This window comes from Peromyscus leucopus, chromosome 5, assembly GCF_004664715.2.
Source record: "Peromyscus leucopus breed LL Stock chromosome 5, UCI_PerLeu_2.1, whole genome shotgun sequence".
Taxonomy (NCBI): Eukaryota; Metazoa; Chordata; class Mammalia; order Rodentia; family Cricetidae; genus Peromyscus; species Peromyscus leucopus.
This window is the reverse complement of record NC_051067.1, coordinates 51,405,224-51,424,844: the sequence shown is the minus strand read 5'-3', so window position 1 is coordinate 51,424,844 and position 19,621 is coordinate 51,405,224. Positions and strand designations below refer to the sequence as shown.

The 19,621-nt window shown below is 39.3% G+C and overlaps 1 protein-coding gene across 4 annotated transcripts in view; it reads left to right on the top strand.

The window, feature by feature from the left end:
* Dip2c (disco interacting protein 2 homolog C) overlaps window positions 1–19,621 on the top strand; it is a 408,405-nt gene that overhangs the window by 335,371 nt on the left and 53,413 nt on the right. For all 4 annotated transcript variants that reach the window (XM_028859456.2, XM_028859459.2, XM_028859474.2 and 1 more), the window contains 4 exons: window positions 2,479–2,618; window positions 6,926–7,062; window positions 8,598–8,806; window positions 18,469–18,583. In XM_028859456.2, coding sequence (XP_028715289.1) covers window positions 2,479–2,618; window positions 6,926–7,062; window positions 8,598–8,806; window positions 18,469–18,583 — 601 coding nt within the window. The remainder of the gene's footprint in view (window positions 1–2,478; window positions 2,619–6,925; window positions 7,063–8,597; window positions 8,807–18,468; window positions 18,584–19,621) is intronic.

The following is a 19,621-nucleotide window of genomic DNA, read 5'->3' as shown; positions in this document are numbered from 1 at the left end:
GATGTTGCTTCTATGTAACTCTGTCCCCTTTATTACTAAGAATATATCAGTGTTTTAGGCTATCATAACAAAGAAGTGCAGCTTGCTGCCTTCAAAAATTACAAAAAAAAAAAAAAAAAAAGACTTAATTCTCTCCTCTTGGAGTCTGAAGCCCAAAGTCAAGGTGTGGACAGAATTGTGCCTTCTAGAGGCCCTGGGAGTGCATCTGTCACAGATCTCCCTCCACTTGCTGAAGGTAGCCAATAGCTGGGGCATCCTTTGAGTTGTGTGTTAGTCTAATCTGTTTCTGTCTTCATGAGACATTCTCCTGTGCCTGTGTTTCTTTGGATCTCCTGAAGACATCTGTAATTAGATTTAAGGTCTACACTTAGCTAGTATAATCGCATTTTGCTGTGTATGGGAAGGTTCTGTTTCCAAATAAGGTTAGCATAGGTACCAGGAAGGTTGTCCTTGAGGGCAATTTAGCTCACAACCAGCTTTAAGGAATTGGGGGGAGGGGGAGTTGTTGTTGTTTATTTATTGTTGAGTCAGGGTCCCTTGTATCCTACACTGGCCTTGGACTTGCTATATGTGGCCAAGGATGACTTTAAGCTCCTGATTCTCCTGCCTCCACTTCCAAAGTGCTAAGATTGCAAGCATATGCCATGACACTCAATTTATGCAGAACTAGAGATTGTGTGGTCTAGGCAAACACTGTTCCAAATGAAATACTTCCCCAGCTCTAATTCTACAGATTTTAACTCCTGGCTTGCACATCAAGTCTTTGTAGAGTGTTATCATGGGGTAGGAAAAGGGTGAATGGGCTCCTGAGGGCTGTGTTTTTTCATTTTATAGTTTTGGTTTTTTGAAGTCAGAAAAGAGCAAAGGCAAGGAAATAACAGCTATGTAGTATTTTGTTGTTGTTTGTTTGTTTGTTTGTTTTTTACCTTACTGACTCCAGACAGTTTCACATAGGTCTTTCTTATTATTTAGGCAAATGTTCATAGTTGGTTAGCCTTATCCCTATTAATTCTTATAAATAGAATAATTGTATTTCTTGACACTTTTTAACATCCCAACTACTTGATACAAGTAAGAGCTTCTTTTGCAAATTGTAACTTTTATACTATCCCATATTTTAACTTTTGTTTCTTTAGCTTCTCCATAAACCTTCACAGTATTCATAGTTAAACCATAAACTCATGTTTATAGACCAATGTAGAGATTTTAAGACCCTGTGAAAGATTTTCCCACAGAAAAATATAGAAACAGGGCTAATGAGATTGCTCAGTAGGTAGAGGTACTTGCCATTAAGCCTAACACCCCAAGTTTAATCCCTGGGATCCACATAGTGGAAGAAGTCCTCCACATGCAGGTCATAGCACATGCATGCCCCCATACATGCACACAATCACTAAAATATAGTAAAAATAAAGAAAATTATTTTTAAAATGTGATGGTAGAATCTTTAATTGTTGAAGTTTATAATCTTGGACTTTTTCTTTAGTACAGTTATTCATCAAAAGGTTTTTATTGCTAGCTCCTGCTCAAATGAATAACCCAGCTGCTTGTTCTTAGGAATGGTAGAGTTGGATGGAGGAAGGCTTGCACATAGTCATATTCTCAAGGCTCTGGAAATGAGAGTGGTAGGCAGATGTATCTTTATTAAGCTGATTAATTCTTGTCTCATAATTGAGAAAATCTGGAGAAAGAGTGTGTATGTATGTGTGTTTACTGAAGTAATGTTCCAGGCAGAAGAAGGAAGAAAGCAATGAGAAACCCCATAGTGGGTATGAGCTGGGGTCTTGGATAGAGGTGTTTGAAGACCAGGGAGTTACAGAGGTTCCAGTTCTTGGAGCCTGCTGGCAACAGGGGACATAAAGACATGGTCATTATTTCAACTGTGCCTTGTCTAAAATCCATACTTCCTAAACCATAAAGTGTTTTTTACAGCATACCTGCCATCTAAGTAATTGACCTACCCAGCATGGCTTAGTATAGAACTTAGATTCTTTATTGCATATGATATTGAGCTTAAGCTTAAACAGCATACATCTGAACTGAGGCTGAACAACCAGGATGCTCACCTTTTCTATTCCCTGAGCTTATGAATATTCTTGTTGCTCTCTCTTGTTCACCATTTGCAAGACTTGGAAACCAGACCTCGGAGAGCAGAAAGGGCATAATGAATCAGATTTATTTATTATGACCAGTGTCCTGAGGGAGTGTCGGGAGAGTACAGGATCTTGTGCTGTCTTTACATTCTAAGGCATTTTTACTTAGCCTGAGAACTCTGGGGTCATCTCTTGGATAGCTAACACTGCATAAACAGGAGACAAGTGCTACTCAGTGCTGGTACAGATGGTAGCCAGCTTCCTCTCCAGAAGATTCCCTACCCATACCTGGCTATGGGTATTACATGTATATGTGAAGATGTGCACATCTAAAGACAGAATGGTTTCTTTCCTTGCATATACTCAGCTAAAACTATCCTTTTAGGCCCACAGATGACAGCAACCAGCCACCAGGGCGAGGTGTGCTATCTATGCATGGGCTGACCTATGGTGTGATCCGTGTGGATTCAGAGGAGAAGCTATCTGTGCTCACAGTGCAGGATGTTGGCCTTGTCATGCCTGGAGGTGAGTACAGCCCTGGGGTGTTGTCTTAGTTTGAGTTTTTATTGTTGTGATAGCATACAACTATAAACAGCTTGGGAATAAAAGGTATTATTTGGTTTATCTATTCTGAGTTACATTCCATTTAGGGAAGCCAAAGCAGGAACTGATGCAGAGAGGCTATGGAAAAGTGCTGCATATTGGCTTGCTCCCTTAGGCTTGCTCAATCTGCTTTCTTATACAAACCAGGACCATAAGCCTAAGGTTGCCCTACCCATAATGGGCTGGGTCCTTCCACATCAATCAATGATTAAGAAAATGCCCTGCTGACTTGCCTACAATTGAATCTTACTGAGTCATCTCCTTAATTGAGGTTCCTTCCTTTGAGATAACTGTAGCTTATGTCATGTTGGCATAAAACCAACCAGCACATATATGAAGTAGGCAGTTCTAGCATGGCCTTCTGACTCTTCAATTGGTATATGCTTTTTGAACACAGGTTAGCATCTTCTCTTACTGTCCATCCCATTTCACTTTATATGGCATCTCAGGTTCAACACTGAAACTCCTAATATTAGGATGTCTCTGGTCAATCCTTAAACACCAAAAGCAATGTTCTCTCTCCCGAGAAAAATAAACCAAAAATATTCATAAGGCAGGTGAAGGACATCTCTCCTCTGGAACCCTTTTCTCCAGGAAGACATTACAGACTGACTCTGTACCCAGACACTGGTCCTGAGATGCTTTCTTTTTTGCAGCCCAGACCTCCTCTTCAATCATCCTAACTGATGCCTCAGCCCAAGCCAGACACCAAAGCTCAGCCTCATGGAAGGCTTTGAGCAGTATGTATGAAACCTGAGGAATAAGAGTTTTGTTACGTGTGAAGCTACAGTTTAGCATGAAAGCAGTATAGGGAATCACTTGATTGAAGAGATACTGCTATGTCATACCCCCACCTTCCTCCCTAGCCCCTCTAGCCCCTCCAGACCCTCATATGACGTGTTTTGGTACTTCTAAGCCACATACAAGTCTATAAGTCTACAGCTCACGTTCTTATTGGTCGAATGTTGTTCCTGATTCCTGTCTCACAAGGCCACACATATCAGTATATTTGTCCTCAATTTCTGTCTTCCAGCATGGAGCCACATTTCTTTCTCAATTAGAGTTGTTCTGAAGAATCTAGGCCTCCTTCTTTTAAGTTGTTCCATGCTCCTTCATACAATAGAGTGGCAAGTCCATACATGAACAGCACTCATTGTTCTGTGTCTAGTTATACTACATAACAATGTATAGTCAATTAGCTTCTCATTGTATCTTGGGTGGGATCTGAGTACTGGGACAAATCTTGGTGGGTAAAAGGCCACACTGCCCTCATGGAATCACAGAGAAATGGATTTTTCACGCTGCCTCTCTGTCACAATCAAGTGTGCTGGGGATGGTCTTTCTGCTTGCCTAGTTCAAAGCATAACAGAAATAAAGCCTGTCTCGTGCTCCTAATTCTCTATAGCTTTCTATCTGTTTCCATTCCACCTGCTGTCATGAAAGCTCTTTTAGAGTCAGAGCAACTTAGGTCTCTAAACACCAAATTCAGGCTGTCCAGGATTAGCCAGACCACCTAACTCTGTTGCTTTATTTTACAATGCCAAGCAAACTAGTCTTTAAGCAAATGGATTCTCATGCTGGAGGCATCAAAAGATTCAGGTGACATAACAATGAAAATCTTTGTTTTTCAAGTCACCTACAGCATCACAGGTTTCTTTTCAGAAATTTCTTTTTTTTTTCTTTTCAGAAATTTCTATTCAGAAATACTCCATAGTATAGTATCATATCAAAGAAACATACCCCACATCCATGTCTACTTGTATATTGTCTTTCTTGGATTGGGCTTTTTAAACGCAATGATAGGATATAGTACACCATGTTTTGTGTCTTATGTTCATTTGTTAGCACATAAAGAACTTGCATCTTTCCATAATGTACAATATTGCATAGTTTGAATGCACAATAATATATGCTTTCCACAGTTGGGGGAGTTGTACTCTTTGCTGCATTCTGACGTGAAGGACCACATCTGAACTTCATTCTACAAGGGTATGGGAATATAATGAAAAAAATTCTCAGAAGTGAAGTGTTTCTTTTTTATTATTTAAGAATTTCACATATATATAGCTGTTTTGGTCAAATCTACCCCCATTTCTTCCTCTGCAATTCTTTCGCTATGAACCCAGTTCACCTCCAGCTTTATGTGCTCTCTCTCTTTAAATTTTTGTATGTGTATAAGTGTTTTGCCTGCATATGTGTCTGTGTACCATATGTGTCTAGTGCAGGGAAGCTGGAAGTGGATGTTGGATTTCTTGAGGTTGTAGTTACAAATGGTTGTGAACCACCATGTGGGTACAGGGAATCAAACCTGGGTCATCTGCAAGAGTAGCTAGTGCCCTTAATACTGAGCCATCTTTCCAATTGCCTCTTTTTTTAAACCCACTAAGTCCACTTAGTGCTGCCTGTATGTACATGGGTATAGGGTCATCATGAGCAGCCTTTCAGAGACTGCATTCTTGAAGAAAAACTTACTCTTCCTCCTGAATCAGCCATCAGTTGTCAGTAGCTTCTCAGCTAGGGTAGACCTTTATAAGCCTCTTTTCCTATTTATGCTAGGATGTTGACTGGCTTAATCTTAGTTGTAGGTCTGTGTCTGTTTCAAGGACAGCATGCCCACCTCATTTTGATTATAGTCAATGTTTCCAGAAAGCCTGTAAGAATTCATACTCCTGGCAGTGATAGGTGTTAATCCCACTTTCTCTCTGCCTTTCCCATCAGACTTCTTGATGTTTTCTAGTTGATAAGTGAAGACATTTTGGTTTACTTTTGGTTTTGTTGATTGTGTTTTCTGCTACTGGAAATTGAACCCACACCCTCACACATTAGGCAAGTATTTTACCATTGAGCTGCCTGCTGCCTCCCCAGCCTTTCTTATACATTTTGGTGTTTTGTTTTGTTTCTTCAGATAGACAACGTCTCTCTACATAACCCTGCTGTCCTGGAAATCTATGTAGACTAAGCTGGCTTTGAACTTGCAAAGATTTGCCTGCCTTTGCCACTTGAGTGCTAGCATTGCCTATGCCACTATGTCTGACCCTTTGCTGTACATTTTATTTTTAGGCAAGGTCTTACTAACCTCACTAGGCTGACCTTGAACCCACTTGCTACCAGACTCTGCTTTTTGGTGTAGTTTGGATGTATATTTTTCTTATTGTGAGTGAGTTTAACTTTTCATGTTTCTGTTGATTCTGTTTCTTAGATGTAATGCCAGCCTCTGGAGGTTATAGAATTTCTAAACACTCAAGTGTCACTGGCTATTAACATCAAATTGTCTAAGGCACTAGGCCCCTAGCTCCCTAGTCAGGCTTATGGTTTGTAGTGGTGGTAGGTAGGATGCTGAAGTCACATAAGTTATCAAGTAAACGTGTGAGTCAGATTAATGAAAACTTAACATCATTAAATGTGTGCTTAAAAGGCTGGACGGCGAGGGCTCAGTTGGCAAAGTGCTTACTGTGCAAGCATGATGATCAGACTTTGGATCCCCAGCACTTCTTAAAAATCTGCAGTGTAATCTTGATGCTATAAGATGTTGAAAGTATGAACAAGTAAACCCAATGGAGCTTACTGGCCAGATAACATAGCTGAAGTGATGGACTTCAGGTTCATTAAGAGACCCTGTTTCAAAAGAAAATAAGGTGGAAGAGTGAACAGAGAAGTCACAAGACACTTCTTCTTGCCTTGACATATGAGTGTGCATGAATACACACACACCCACACTGAATGCCAAAACCTTTAAGTGGTATTCTCTGAAGGATTATGTGCAACAGGTAATTTAAACCAAAGTGTAAGATTTATGTAGGATACTGGAGACTATATATTCTCTTTCAACTTAGAGAAGCTCTGGATGACTTGAGAGCAGATACCTGTGCTGGTTCATTTGCAGGACTGAAAATGTGCTTTGGAACTTTGACCTGTTCTTCTGGTACATGTGTAGTGAAAGACTGACACATCCCTAAGTAGCATGTCATATGTAAATGGCACACAGTGTTTCTCTCTTTAAATATGATTTTCATACTTAATTGAAATGATTGGTATCGTAATGAAATCTGACATTTTTCTCCAACATGAAAAGTTACAACTCTTAGAGAAAATGAGCACCTGGACATTATTGGAATTTTATTCAAGGTGGTATTTCTGTTCATTTGTGCCTCCATTGGTATTCATGGATTTATTAATTTCCTCCTTCTTGCTTATACTCCCCTTGTGATTTTTTTTTATGTTTCCTTTAGCCATCATGTGTTCAGTGAAGCCAGATGGGATTCCTCAGCTATGCAGGACAGATGAAATTGGGGAGCTCTGTGTCTGTGCAGTTGCCACAGGAACCTCATATTATGGTCTCTCTGGCATGACCAAGAACACCTTTGAGGTAGGTTGATGGAGAAATTCCTTCCTTCAGCTCTTTCCCTAACTCTGGCCTCTGATAGCTTTGCCAGGTGTTCAGAAACAGACTAGAAACCTACTAAGATAATGATTTCACAAAAGAGCATCCATAGTAGTTAAACTACTTTTTTCATACTATATTTTTCTTTTTGATAATTGAGTTATCAGCATTATTCTGACCTTTTAACCATTGTCCAGGAAATGAGGTTTTCATTAGTTGTTTTTCTCAGCTACAGAAGAGTGATGAAAAACAACATATGTGATAAGAGAATGTGTACATAGGTGTGTAGGTAAATGTCCTCACTTAGGAAGTCAGCTGGCCATTCTGCACAATCTTGTAGCATAGACTAGACTTGGCTAGGTGTGAACTCAAGAGAACCTGAACAAATGTGCACATTAAATAATGATTTCAGTGGTACAGTGAATATGTAAGGTATGTGGTGACAGATCATGGATATAGATGTACATATAGTGTGTCGATATGTGTTGTACATGTGTTATACATGTGGGATATATGTAAAATGTGTGGTATACGCATGTGTGACTGGTGTACATAGATAACCTGCTTTATGTAGGTGATGAACACAATAAACAGACATGAAAGGAGTTAAGTCCACAGGTTGAGGTGTCTTGTACTGTATCACGGTATTCTTAGAGCTTTCTTCTTTTTCTCATATGGTATCTAGCCTTAGGATTGACACACTATTTCACTGATTCATGAGTAGAACAGATTATCCATTCTATTCTACATTGATCTCAGAGTAAACATACATGTGAATATGAACTCAGATCTCTAAAAACCTTGGAGCTGAGTGATATAAGTATATTTAAAAATGTACCTTAAGTCTCCATTAATCACTTTCACCTGGTATTTTAAACATAGTGCAATAATTTATGGTGCTGCCTGTCTGGAGACTCAGCCTGTGAGAGGAGATTCCTATAGCCCTTGCACATCACCCAGACATGCAGAAGCAACAGAACTTTGCTGAGCCTGTAGGGAACACAAGAGAAAAATGTGTATCATTGTACATTAGTTACTTTTGACCTGCCTATTAACTACCTGACAAAAGCTACTTAAGGGGGAGAGTTATTTTGGTTATAGTTTGAGAGTATAATCCATCATGGTGGGGAAGCCATGGTGGCAGGAGTGTGAGATAGTTTATCCAATTACACCTAAGGTCAGGAAGCACCAAGAGATAAATGTCAGTGGTTAGCTTCCTTTGTATTTAGTCTAATCCTTAGCTCATGGAGCATATCACCCACATTCAGACTAGGTACCCTCAGGTAAAGCTCTCTGGTATGACCAGAATTGTGTCTCCTAGGTGATTTAAAATCCAGTCTAATTGATGACAAAGATTAAACAACACCATGTTCATAGACTGTCAAACAGAGTCACCATGACCTCATGCTGCAGAGTTATTAGAAGTAGGGAAGTAAATGTGATCTCTCTCTAGAGAAGTGGTGAGACTATAGACCCTGCTAACCCTTTGAGTTGACCTAATTACAGCCTTGTTTCCCTAGGTATTTCCCATGACGAGCTCCGGGGCTCCAATCAGTGAATACCCATTCATAAGGACAGGTTTGCTGGGATTTGTTGGTCCTGGGGGCCTCGTCTTTGTGGTGGGTAAGATGGATGGTCTGATGGTAGTCAGTGGACGAAGACACAATGCCGATGACATTGTAGCCACAGCCTTGGCTGTAGAACCCATGAAGTTTGTCTACAGAGGAAGGTTAGTGGTACTTGTCTGCTAATTAAATACTTATTTTTGGTGGTGTTGGTTTCCTCGTTAGAGTTACTATTGCTGTGATGAAACACCATGATGTAAAGCAACTTGGAGAGGAAAGAGTTTAATTGGCTTACTCTTACACATTACTATTCATCATTGATGGAAGTCAGGACAATTACTTAGAGCAAGAACCTGGGAGCAAGATCTGATACAGAGGTCATGTAGGAGCGCTGCTTATTGGCTTTGTTGCTGCTTTTTTTTTTTTCTTTGAAAGAGAGAGGGAAGAGTCAGAGACACCTGCCACTCCTACTATTAGGAGTCCCACAAGAACACCAAGCTACACAACCATAAGGTATATGCAGAGGACCTAGCTCAGACACATAAAGGGTCCATGATTGCTGCATCAGTCTCTGTGAGCCCCTATGAGCCCTGCTTAGTTGATTCTGTTTGCTGTGTTCTCATGGTGTCCTGGTTCCTCTGGCTTCTGCAGTCCCCACTCCCTGCCCCTTCTGCAGGGTTCCCCTGGCTCTGCCTAGTGTTTGGCTGTGGTTCTCTGCATCTGCTCCCATCAGTTGTTGGATGACACTTTTCTAACGACAATTGGGCTAGTTACCAATCTCTTAAGTATAGCAGAATATCATTAGTAAGTATTTCATCGAATTTTTTCACCAGTCGTATTTGGTTCTATCCTGGGCCTCTAGGCTGTTTGTTCAGCCTCTGGTTCCTGACCATCCAGGCAGTGTCAGACATGGGCTTCCTCTTGTGGCAAGGGCCTCAAGTTGAGCCAGTCATTGGTTGGCCACTCCCACAAATTTTTTGCCAACATTATCCCAGCACATCTCGGAGGGAGGACAGATCATAGTTTGAAGGTTTTGTGAGTGGAATGGTATGACAGTTCCCCTGCTGGAAGCCTTGCCTGGTTATAGAAAATGGCTAGTTCAGGTTCCATATCCCCCATTGCTAGGAGTCTTCACCAGGGTCATTCTCAAAGATTACAGGGAGTTTCCACTGCACTGGGTTTCCACACAGACCCACTCCCATAACCCCCCAATTCTAGTCTTCTCTTCCATTACTCATTCCCCACCCCACCCCCACCTGATCCCTCCTGTTCCCATTCCTCACCCCCAGTCCACTGGAAAAACCTATTCTATTTCCCTTTCCAGGGAAATGCATGCTTCCCTCACTTGAGCCCTCCTTGTTATTTAGCCTCTCTGGGTCTGTAGATTGTAGCATGAGTAACCTTTACTTAATTGCTAATGTCCCGTAATGAGTGAGTACATACCATGTTTATCTTTCTGGGCCTAGGTTACCTTGCTCAGGATGATTTTTTTCTAGTTCCATCCATTTGCCTTCAAATTTCCTGATGTCATTTTTTTTAATAGATGAGTAATATTCCATTGTGTAAATATACATTTATCTATTCTTCAGTTGAGGGGCATCTAGATTGTTTCCAGTTTCTGGCTGTTATGAATAAAGCCACTATGAACATAATTGAGCAAGTGTCCTTGAGATGGGATGAAGTATCCTTTGGGTATATACCCAAGAGTGATATAGCTGTGTCTTGCGGTAAACCAGTTTCCAATTTTCTAAGGAACTGCCATATTGATTTCCATAGTGGCTGTACAAATTTGCACTCCCACTAGCAATGAAAGAGTGTTCTCCTTGCTCCATATCCTCACCAGCATGAGCTGTCACTTGTATTTTTGATTTTAGCCATTCTGACAGGTATAAGATAAAATCTCAAAGTCATTTTGATTTGCATTTCCCTGATGGCTAATTATGTTGAACATTTCTTTAAGTGTTTCTTGACCATTTGAGATTCCTCTGTTGAGAATTTTCTGTTTAGATCTGTATCCCCATTTTTCAATTGGATTATTTGGTTTATTGATGTCTTGTTTTTTGAGTTTTTTATATATTTTGGATACTAGCCTTCTGTTGGATGTGGAGTGGTGAAAATCTTGTCCTGTAGTAGGAGATTTTCCTGTGTCCTGCCAGGTCCTGCAGCCGCTCAGACCCAAATAAACACACAGAGGCTTATATTATTTTCAAACTATATGGCCTAATGGTTCAGGCTTCTCGCTAGCACTTACATCTTAAATTAGCCCATTTCTATAAATCTATACTTTGCCACATGGCTTGTGGCTTACTGATACTTTTATATCTTTCTTCTCCTGGTGGCAGCTAGCAGTGTCTGATGACTTTCCTTTCTCCTTTCATTATCTCTCTTGGATTTTCCCGCCTGGTTCTATCCTGCCCTGCTATAGGCCAGTGCAGCTTTATTTATTGACCAGTCAGAGCAACATATATTCACAGCATACATAAAGATATCCCACAGCATTTTCCCATTCTGTAGGCTGCGCTTTTGCTCTATTGATGGTGTCCTTTGCTTTATAGAAGCTTTTCAGTTTTATGAGGTCCCATTTATTTATTAGTTGTTGATCTTAGTGCCTGTGCCATTGGTATTCTTTTCAGGAAGCTGTCTCCTGTGCCAGTCTGTTCGAGTCTGTTCCCCACTTTGTCTTCAATCACATTCAGTGTATCTGATTTATGTTGAGGTCTTTGATCTACTAGGGCTTGATTTTTTGTGTAGGGTTATAGATATGTATCTATTTGTATTTTCTACATGCAGATATCCAATTTAACCAGCACCGTTTGTTGAAGATGCTTTCTTTTTTTCTTTTGTGTATTTTTGGCTTCATTATCAAAAATCAGGTGTTCATATGTGTGTAGATTTACATCTGGTCTTTGATTCCTCTAAGCACAGCTTTCATTGTGCTCCAATGGATGCATTATGCATTCATTCATTTTCATTGAATTCTAGGGAGTTTTTAATTTCTTTCTTTGTTTCTGCCTTGACCCAGTAGTTTTTCAGTAGAAAGTTGTTCAGTTTCCATGAGTTTGTAGATTTTTCTGTTGTTTTTGAAATCCAGCTTTAACCCATGGTATCTGGTAGGATGCAGAAGTTTTTTTTGATGTTTTTTATCTGTTGATACTTGCTTTATGACCAAGTATGTGATTAGTTTTGGAGAATGTTCATAAGGTGCTTAGAAGAATGTGTGTGTGTGTGTGTGTGTGTGTGTGTGTGTGTGTGTGTGTGTGTGTGTGTATTTGAGTGAAATGTTCTATAGAAATCTGTAAGGTCCATTTGGTTCATAACATCTGATATTTCCATTATTTCTCTGTTTATTTTTTGTCTGGATGACCTGTCCATTGGTTAGAGTTGGGTATTGAAGTCTCCCACTACCAATGTGTGAGGGTCTTTGTGTGATTTAAGTTTTTCAAGTTTTTCTTTTATAAATGTGGATTCCCTTTGTTTTGGAGCATAGATGTTAAGAATTGAAAGATCACTGGGCAGTGGTGGCCCATGCCTTTAATCTCAGGACTTGGGAGGCAGATCTTTGTGAGTCCAAGGACAGCCAGGGCTACACAGAGAAACTCCGTCTTCAAAAACCTTAAAAAAAAAAAAAAAAAAAAAAAAAAAAAAAAAAAAAAAAAAAAAAAAAAAAAAAGGATAGAAAGACCATTTGTTGGATTTTTCCTTTGTGAATGAAGTGTCCTTCATCTATTTTTATTAGTGTTGGTTTGAAATCTGTTTTTTTAGATATTAGAATGCCTATACCAGCTTGTTTCCATCTGTTGGGAAATCTTTTTCTGTCTCATTATTCTGAGGTAATGTCTATCTTTGATGTTGAGGTATATTTCTTGTATGTAGCAGAAGGATGGATCCTGTTTTCACATCATTCTGTTAGTCTGTCTTTTTTATTGGAGTATTGAGAGACATTAATGACTAATGATAGTTAATTTCTGTTATTTTGCTGTTATATTTGGAGGTGGAGTGTGTGTGTATGTGTGTGTGTGTGTGTGTGTGTGTGTATGTGTGTGCGCACGCGCGCACATGTGTTTTCCTATTTTTGGTTTTTCTAATGTGAGATAAAATGCTGTGTTTTTGCAAATGTAGTTAACCTCCTTGGGTTAGAGTTTTCCTTCTAGTACCTGCTGAAGGGTGGATTTGAGGCTAAATATTGTTTAAATTTGACTTTATTTTGGAATATCTTGTTTTCTCCATCTATGGTGATTGAAAACTTTGCTGGGTGTGGTAGTCTGGGTTGGCATCTGTGGTCTCTTAGAGTCTTCAAAACATCTCTCCAGGCCCTTCTGGCTTTTAGAGTCTCCATTGAGAAGTCAGATATAATTCTAATACATCTGCCTTTGTATGTTACTTGGCCTTTTTCCCTTGCAGCATTTAATATTTTTTTTTGTTCTGTGTTTAGTATTTTTATTGTTATGTGGCAAGGGAGTTGTTGACTGTTTTTTCTTACTCTTTGTGTCTTTGAGGGCCTGCCACCCAGCTCCCAAATAAATCAAACATGGAAGCTTATTCTTAATTATGAATGCCTGGCTTTAGCTTGGCTTGTTCCTTGCCAGCTTTTCTTAACTTCAAATTAACCCATCTGTCTTTTGCTGAGGAGCTACTGACAGATGATGGCTGACTGCTGAGAGATGCAGGGTCAGTCTTCTTTTCGGAGGGGGTATTCACTGGCAGGTTACCTTTGCTTCAGTGACTGACCAATACCCGTGTGCATATTGGCAGCACTAATTGGGCTCAGTTGATTATTTTTAAAAAAAATGAAATGAAGTTGGGAGAAAGATGTGTTGTGGGTGAGGAAGGGAGTTGGAGAGAGAGTAGAATGGTGGATATGAGCAAGATACATTGTATTCACACATGAAATTTTCAAAGAATTAAAAAAAAAACATTTGAGGGGCAGAAAAAGGAACTGGAAGATAGGAACTGATTTTTCAGCTTTTTCTTTGGGCTGCCAGCTCACAAACAATGACATAGAGACTTATTAAATATGAAAGCTCAGCCTTAGCTTAGGCTTGCCCCACTAGCTCCTATAACTTAAATTAACCTACTTCTATTAATCTATGTTTTAATGTGGCTTTTTACCTTGCTTTCATTCTGTATGTCTGACTCCCTCTATGTCTCATTGGTGTCTCTTGGGCTTAATTTGCACACCTAGATTCCTCTTCCTCTTCCTTTCTCTCCCCAGAAATCCCTCCTATCCTTCTGCCTAGCTGTTGGCCATTCAGCTCTTTATTATACTAATCACAGCAATACATCTTCACATACTGTACAAATATCCCACATCTCCCCCTTTTTGTCTAAATAAAAAGGAAAGGTTTTAACTGTAATATAGCTATAAACAATAAGAGCAATTATCAGGTATTGTCTAAATAAAAAGGAAGGGTTTTTTAACTCTAACATGGTAAAACTATGTACAACAAGAACAGTTATCAGGTAAGAATTACATTTACAACCAGGCAATGGTGGCACATGCCTTTAATACCAGCACTCGGGAGGCAGAGCCAGGTGGATCTCTGTGAGTTCAAGGTCAGCGTAATCTACAGAGCAAGATCCAGGACAGGCACCAAAACTACACAGAGAAACCCTGTCTCAAAAAAAAAAAAAAAAAAAAAAATTACATTTACAATATCCAGTCCATTTGTATTTGGCAAATTTGGAGAAATTACTCCATTATCTATCCCATCTTGGTGAGTCCAAAGTTTTTTTTTGTTTTGTTTTGTTTTTTATTTATTTATTTATTTATTTATTTGGTTTTTCAAGACAGGGTTTCTCTGTGTAGTTTTGCGCCTTTCCTGGAACTCACTTGGTAGCCCAGGCTGGCCTCGAACTCACAGAGATCTGCCTGCCTCTGCCTCCCGAGTGCTGGGATTAAAGGCGTGCGCCACCACCGCCCGGCAGAGTCCAAAGTTTTATACTTAAACTATTTTTTATCATAACTTGTATTACCATTCTAAAAATATCTTTTTAGACCTAAAATCATCTTAGATAAACAACTTAAAGCTTTTGTTTCTCAACCTTATAAACTTTACATCTCTTTTGTCAGTTTCTTTTCTGAATTTGGTAACAAAGAAAACAGTATAACTATCTATCTTCAACCCCCATCAGAGACCCAAGAATAATATAATTTTACTTTGTCTTAGGGTTTCTGTTGCTACAATGAAACACCATGACCAAAAAGCAAATTGGAGAGGAAAGGGTTTATTAGGCTTACATTTCAGCATTGCTGTTCATCTCTGAAGGAAGTCAGGACAGGAACTGAAACAGGGCAGGATCCTGGAGGCAGGAACTAATGCAGAGTCCATGGAGGGGTGCTGTTTACTGATTTGCTTCCCCTAGCCCACTCAGCCTGCTTTCTTATAGAACCCAGGACCACCAGCCCAGGGATGGCACCACCCCCATGGGCAGGACCCTCCCTCAGTGATCACTAAATGATAAAATACCTTACAGCTAGATATCATCGAAACATTTCCTCAAATGATGCTCCTTCCTCTCTGATGACTCTAGCTTTTGTCAAGTTGACACACAAAACCAGCAAATACATACATGCATAAACAGGAAGTACAGAGCAAGCAACTTCCAAAACTATAGAAATGACAAAGACATCTGGCTGAGTGGACAGCCACCCCAAGGTTCTTCTGCAACTTTGGGGCATCTATCTTCAGCCTACAGGCCTGGAATATCTGACAGACTTTTCTGTAAAGCAGGAATTTCGAAAGACTGTCCTACTTTGTCTTGACAAAGTTCAGCAATAACCTTTTTTGTGCCCTGCTTGTCCAATTTGGACAGCATACTTTCAGCAGTCGAAGCAAAGGCAGGTTTTTACCCAAATGCCTAGCTTTGCCACATTGAAAGCAACTTCATATAGAGTTTCTTCAATGCCCACTGTCCATTTTCGAAGTAAATTGGTGCTCCCAGGAGCAGACATGTCTCACTTTCATGAAAAGCCTTATGTTATTAAAACATCCTAAGTGCCATATTCTGTAGATCTCTGAAGTATTTGAAGACCACCTGTCTAAAATATACCTCTGCTTAACCTTGAAAACATACCTAACATGACTACAAGTTTGATTATAATAGATGACTAACTACTAATCTGTATTATTTAATTATGCATTAAAATTTTAAATGAGCTGTGAAGGTACAATACTTTTAACAAGAGTAGAAACATATATACAGTATAAGAAAAATAACCTTAAATTTGTATCAGTATACAAAAATCCAAGCTAATGTAAAATATTTGAGACTAATAGTTGCTTTTTTTTTTTAGTTTGAAAGTAGATTCCGTAATCTATTCTTTAATCCTATCATTTCTATATCCTCTCTATTTCTTTTCAGAATGAGATCCCTGAATCTAATTTCCTTTGTTTCGTTTCCTCCTTGATCATGACCAATAACAACTTATAACCAACGCCCCTAAGTGATGACAAACATCCATAATCCACTGAAGGACAAAAAAAAAAAAAAAAATCCACCCCCACCTCTTGGGAAAGTGGTCATCATGTTCACTAGGCTGCTTCCTATTGTCTAGGGCACCAGCATCTTTGGGATACCCTGAGAAAATTGAGATAATGATCAAGACCTGGGAAAGCTAGTTGTATTATTTTTTGTTTAGTCTCTGTGTGATGAGAAAGTGTAAAGCTTATCTAAAGTTTTGGCTGGATAATCTGAGGCCAGACCATCTCAGCTAACAGCTTTGAAGTTTTCCTGGATGCAGAATTTTGAGGAAACTGCAACAGAGGCATTCTGAGAGGCTGGATTACCTGGGCTATTTGTCTTTATTAGTTTCTGGTCCTTTTTTTCTGAAAACACATAAACTTTTAAAGTAATGTATATAACTGCATTAACAGAAGTATAAAATTGCAGCAGTATGCACAAGTCAATTAAAGATGATTTTTTTGTTTTATGTTTGAGTGTGTAAAAGGCATCTGTTAACTTTGTAAGTTTGTTTGGACTGTATAACCAAACCTCTATCCATGCCTTATTAAAGTATAGCATGCATATAATAATAAGTCATGAGGACTCTGTAGCCAACAAGATTTATCATGTCTCATCTAATCTTAGAGCTGTTCTCATAGTAGAGGGATCAGCATATAAGTCATCTGTCCTCTAGTCTTTCTTGTTCTTTTTTTTTTCTTTCATGTCTATAGCCAAGATTATCAGGAGGTCTCCCCCAATCAAATCTGATCTTCATTGATTTTGAAGAGAACCATTAACTTTTTGCTTCCTATAGAAACAAAGGCATAACCTCTCCCCTAAACCCAATATATTTTCTGACTTCCATTTTGAAGTTAAGACATTCTTAAGATATATAGGTTGGTTTATTTACCATTTTCCATAATCCAATGTCTCTTAGCAGCTATTTTTTTACATTAGCATTTAAAAAATTCAAAGTCAACAAAACACCATACCAGATCCAGACACCTTGTGTATTTCCCATCTTTACATGACTTTTTAAAAATATATTACTTTGCTCTCTCTTTAAAGATTTTATTATTTTTAAACTATTTTTTTCTATGACTTGTCTATACCCATTTTTTAAACTGTATTTGTTTAAAGATTTTCTGAGTCTGGACTGCTTTATTACACACCTGCATCCTTCTCTGACCATGTTAGCCATGCCTTAAACCTGCCACACATGGCTCTACACAATGGTGCTGGTTGGCTCAAACCTGCAAGCAGCAGCAGGGAGCTGCATCTCTGTATGCCTTGGCCTGCCTGAGAGACTGTGGTACTAGGAAGCCTTGTCTGGTTCTGTGTTTGCATGTTTGAAACTTTTTTTAAAAGCTTTCTTTGGTCCTATGTGGAAATATGTGACCTCACACTGGGAGTAATATGTAACGAGTCTTTCTCTGCCCTGCCGGCCAGTTCCCATTGACACGGAGACTAATTATTAATTATGAAAGCTTGGCCTTTAGCTTGTTTTTAACCAGCTCTTAGAACTTAAATTAACCCATATTTTTATTAATCTACATTCTACCACGTGGATTTTACTTCTGTTCCATTCTGTGTGTCCAACTTTTTTCACATCTGTCTGGCTCCACATCTGTGCTTAGATACATCTCAAGTTTCCTCTCTCTGCCCTGATGTCCCACCTATCTCTCCTGCTTAGCTACTGGCCATTTAGCTCTTTATTAAACCAATCAGAAGGCACCATAGGCAGAGACACATTTTTACAGTGTAAACAAATATTCCACAACAGGGAACCTATTTTTGAAAGGGTAGGTATGTTATAGAAGTCTTCAGTGGTTGCAATTGTATGTTGGCCATACAAAGCAGGCAAATTTGAGCATAGAAGTTGCAAACAAACTTTCTGCTGCTAAGGAAAGGACTACTTTACAGTTCCCAGCTCAAGAAAGACTGATACAGGTCCCTGAATACTGGACATTCTGCTGATCATACATAAATTCATTCTCCAGTCATAGCCAGCCTTTGGACAACTACACAATTGAAGTTACCCCCTGCTATAAAATTATACACAGAAAAAGTCACAAGATTGTAAGTTTGTTGGCTATTTTCTGTTGGGCTGCATTTGTAGCTGTTTTTGACTGTATAGTAATCTTATCCCAAAACCTTAAAGAGATGGCAAACAGCCTCCTAGTGTTAATTGTGCATTGTTTCCCCTCACCCCCATGCTTTTCTCACAGTAGCTCATGTGTAGCAGTCTGGGACTAGTCTGCATCTGTGAAGGAATCCTGAGATTTGTGTAATTAACCTTGATTACGAAGTCCTTACTGGCACAGGAGTCCTTGGAAGCAGGTCTTTCTCCTCTGCTCACCACAGGTTCCCTCTGTTCCTGCAGGATAGCTGTGTTCTCCGTGACTGTCCTTCATGATGAAAGGATAGTGATTGTGGCTGAGCAGAGGCCGGACTCCACAGAGGAAGACAGTTTTCAGTGGATGAGCAGAGTGCTCCAGGTAGTATGGCTGTGTCTTAAAGCTTTTAATTAGGTCCTTCTCATTCACTGTAGGATTGTCGCTCAATCTTTGTCACCCATTCCTTTGCCCATATGACCATATTCTGTTGTTGAAACTACCTGATTGGAAATTCTATATAGTGTCCAGAAACAAGATGAACAGATCAAGGGCAGAAGTCAGGAACTGCAAAACTGCTTCTTAGTAGTTATCTTAGAGGACAACAAGCATGTGTTGTTACAGTCATGAGGATATATGCTCTTTTCTCCAAACCCTCTTTTTAATTATTATAGTTTTCCAATAGCCCTATGTGAAATTATGCAACCTTTTTATTGTAGTGAGAAAACCATCTTTTTCTTTGAGTTTCATACACCCAGAGCACTGTCCATACCATGCATAATTTTATAATATAAATTGTATACAATAGACAGTGGGGTTTCTTTATAATTTATTTTTTATTGAAAATAGTTTTTTTTTTTATACAATATATTCTGGTCATGATTTTCCCTCTCATAGCTCTTCTCAGATCATCCCTACCTCCCTACACATCCAAATCCACATCCTTCCTTTCTCTCATTAGAAAACGAACAGGCAACTAAACACACAGACAAACACACATGCACAGAGAGACAGACAGAGACAGAGATAGAGACCGACTAGGACAAAAGCAAACAAAAGAAAAAGCACAAGAAATGCATACAGACACAGAGATACACACAGTTGTACACACTGAAGTCCCATAAAAACACAAAATTGGAAAGCATAATATATAAACAAAAGACCTTTATGATTGAAAAAATGCCCAGCAAAGCATCATGAGACAAAAACCTCCAAACATACTATTGAGTTCATTTTGTATTGACTATCTACTGCGGGCTTGGGGCCTTGCCCTTAAGTATTGTTTATATATCAAGTAAGACTCTTAATGTGGGGATTTAACAAGACAACTCCATGTAGTTAAAAGGAGGTGTATTTAGGGGTAACTTACAGCCAGTAAAGGGGTTGGTTACAGGATCCAGGAGAGGTGAGTTGCAGTCCAGC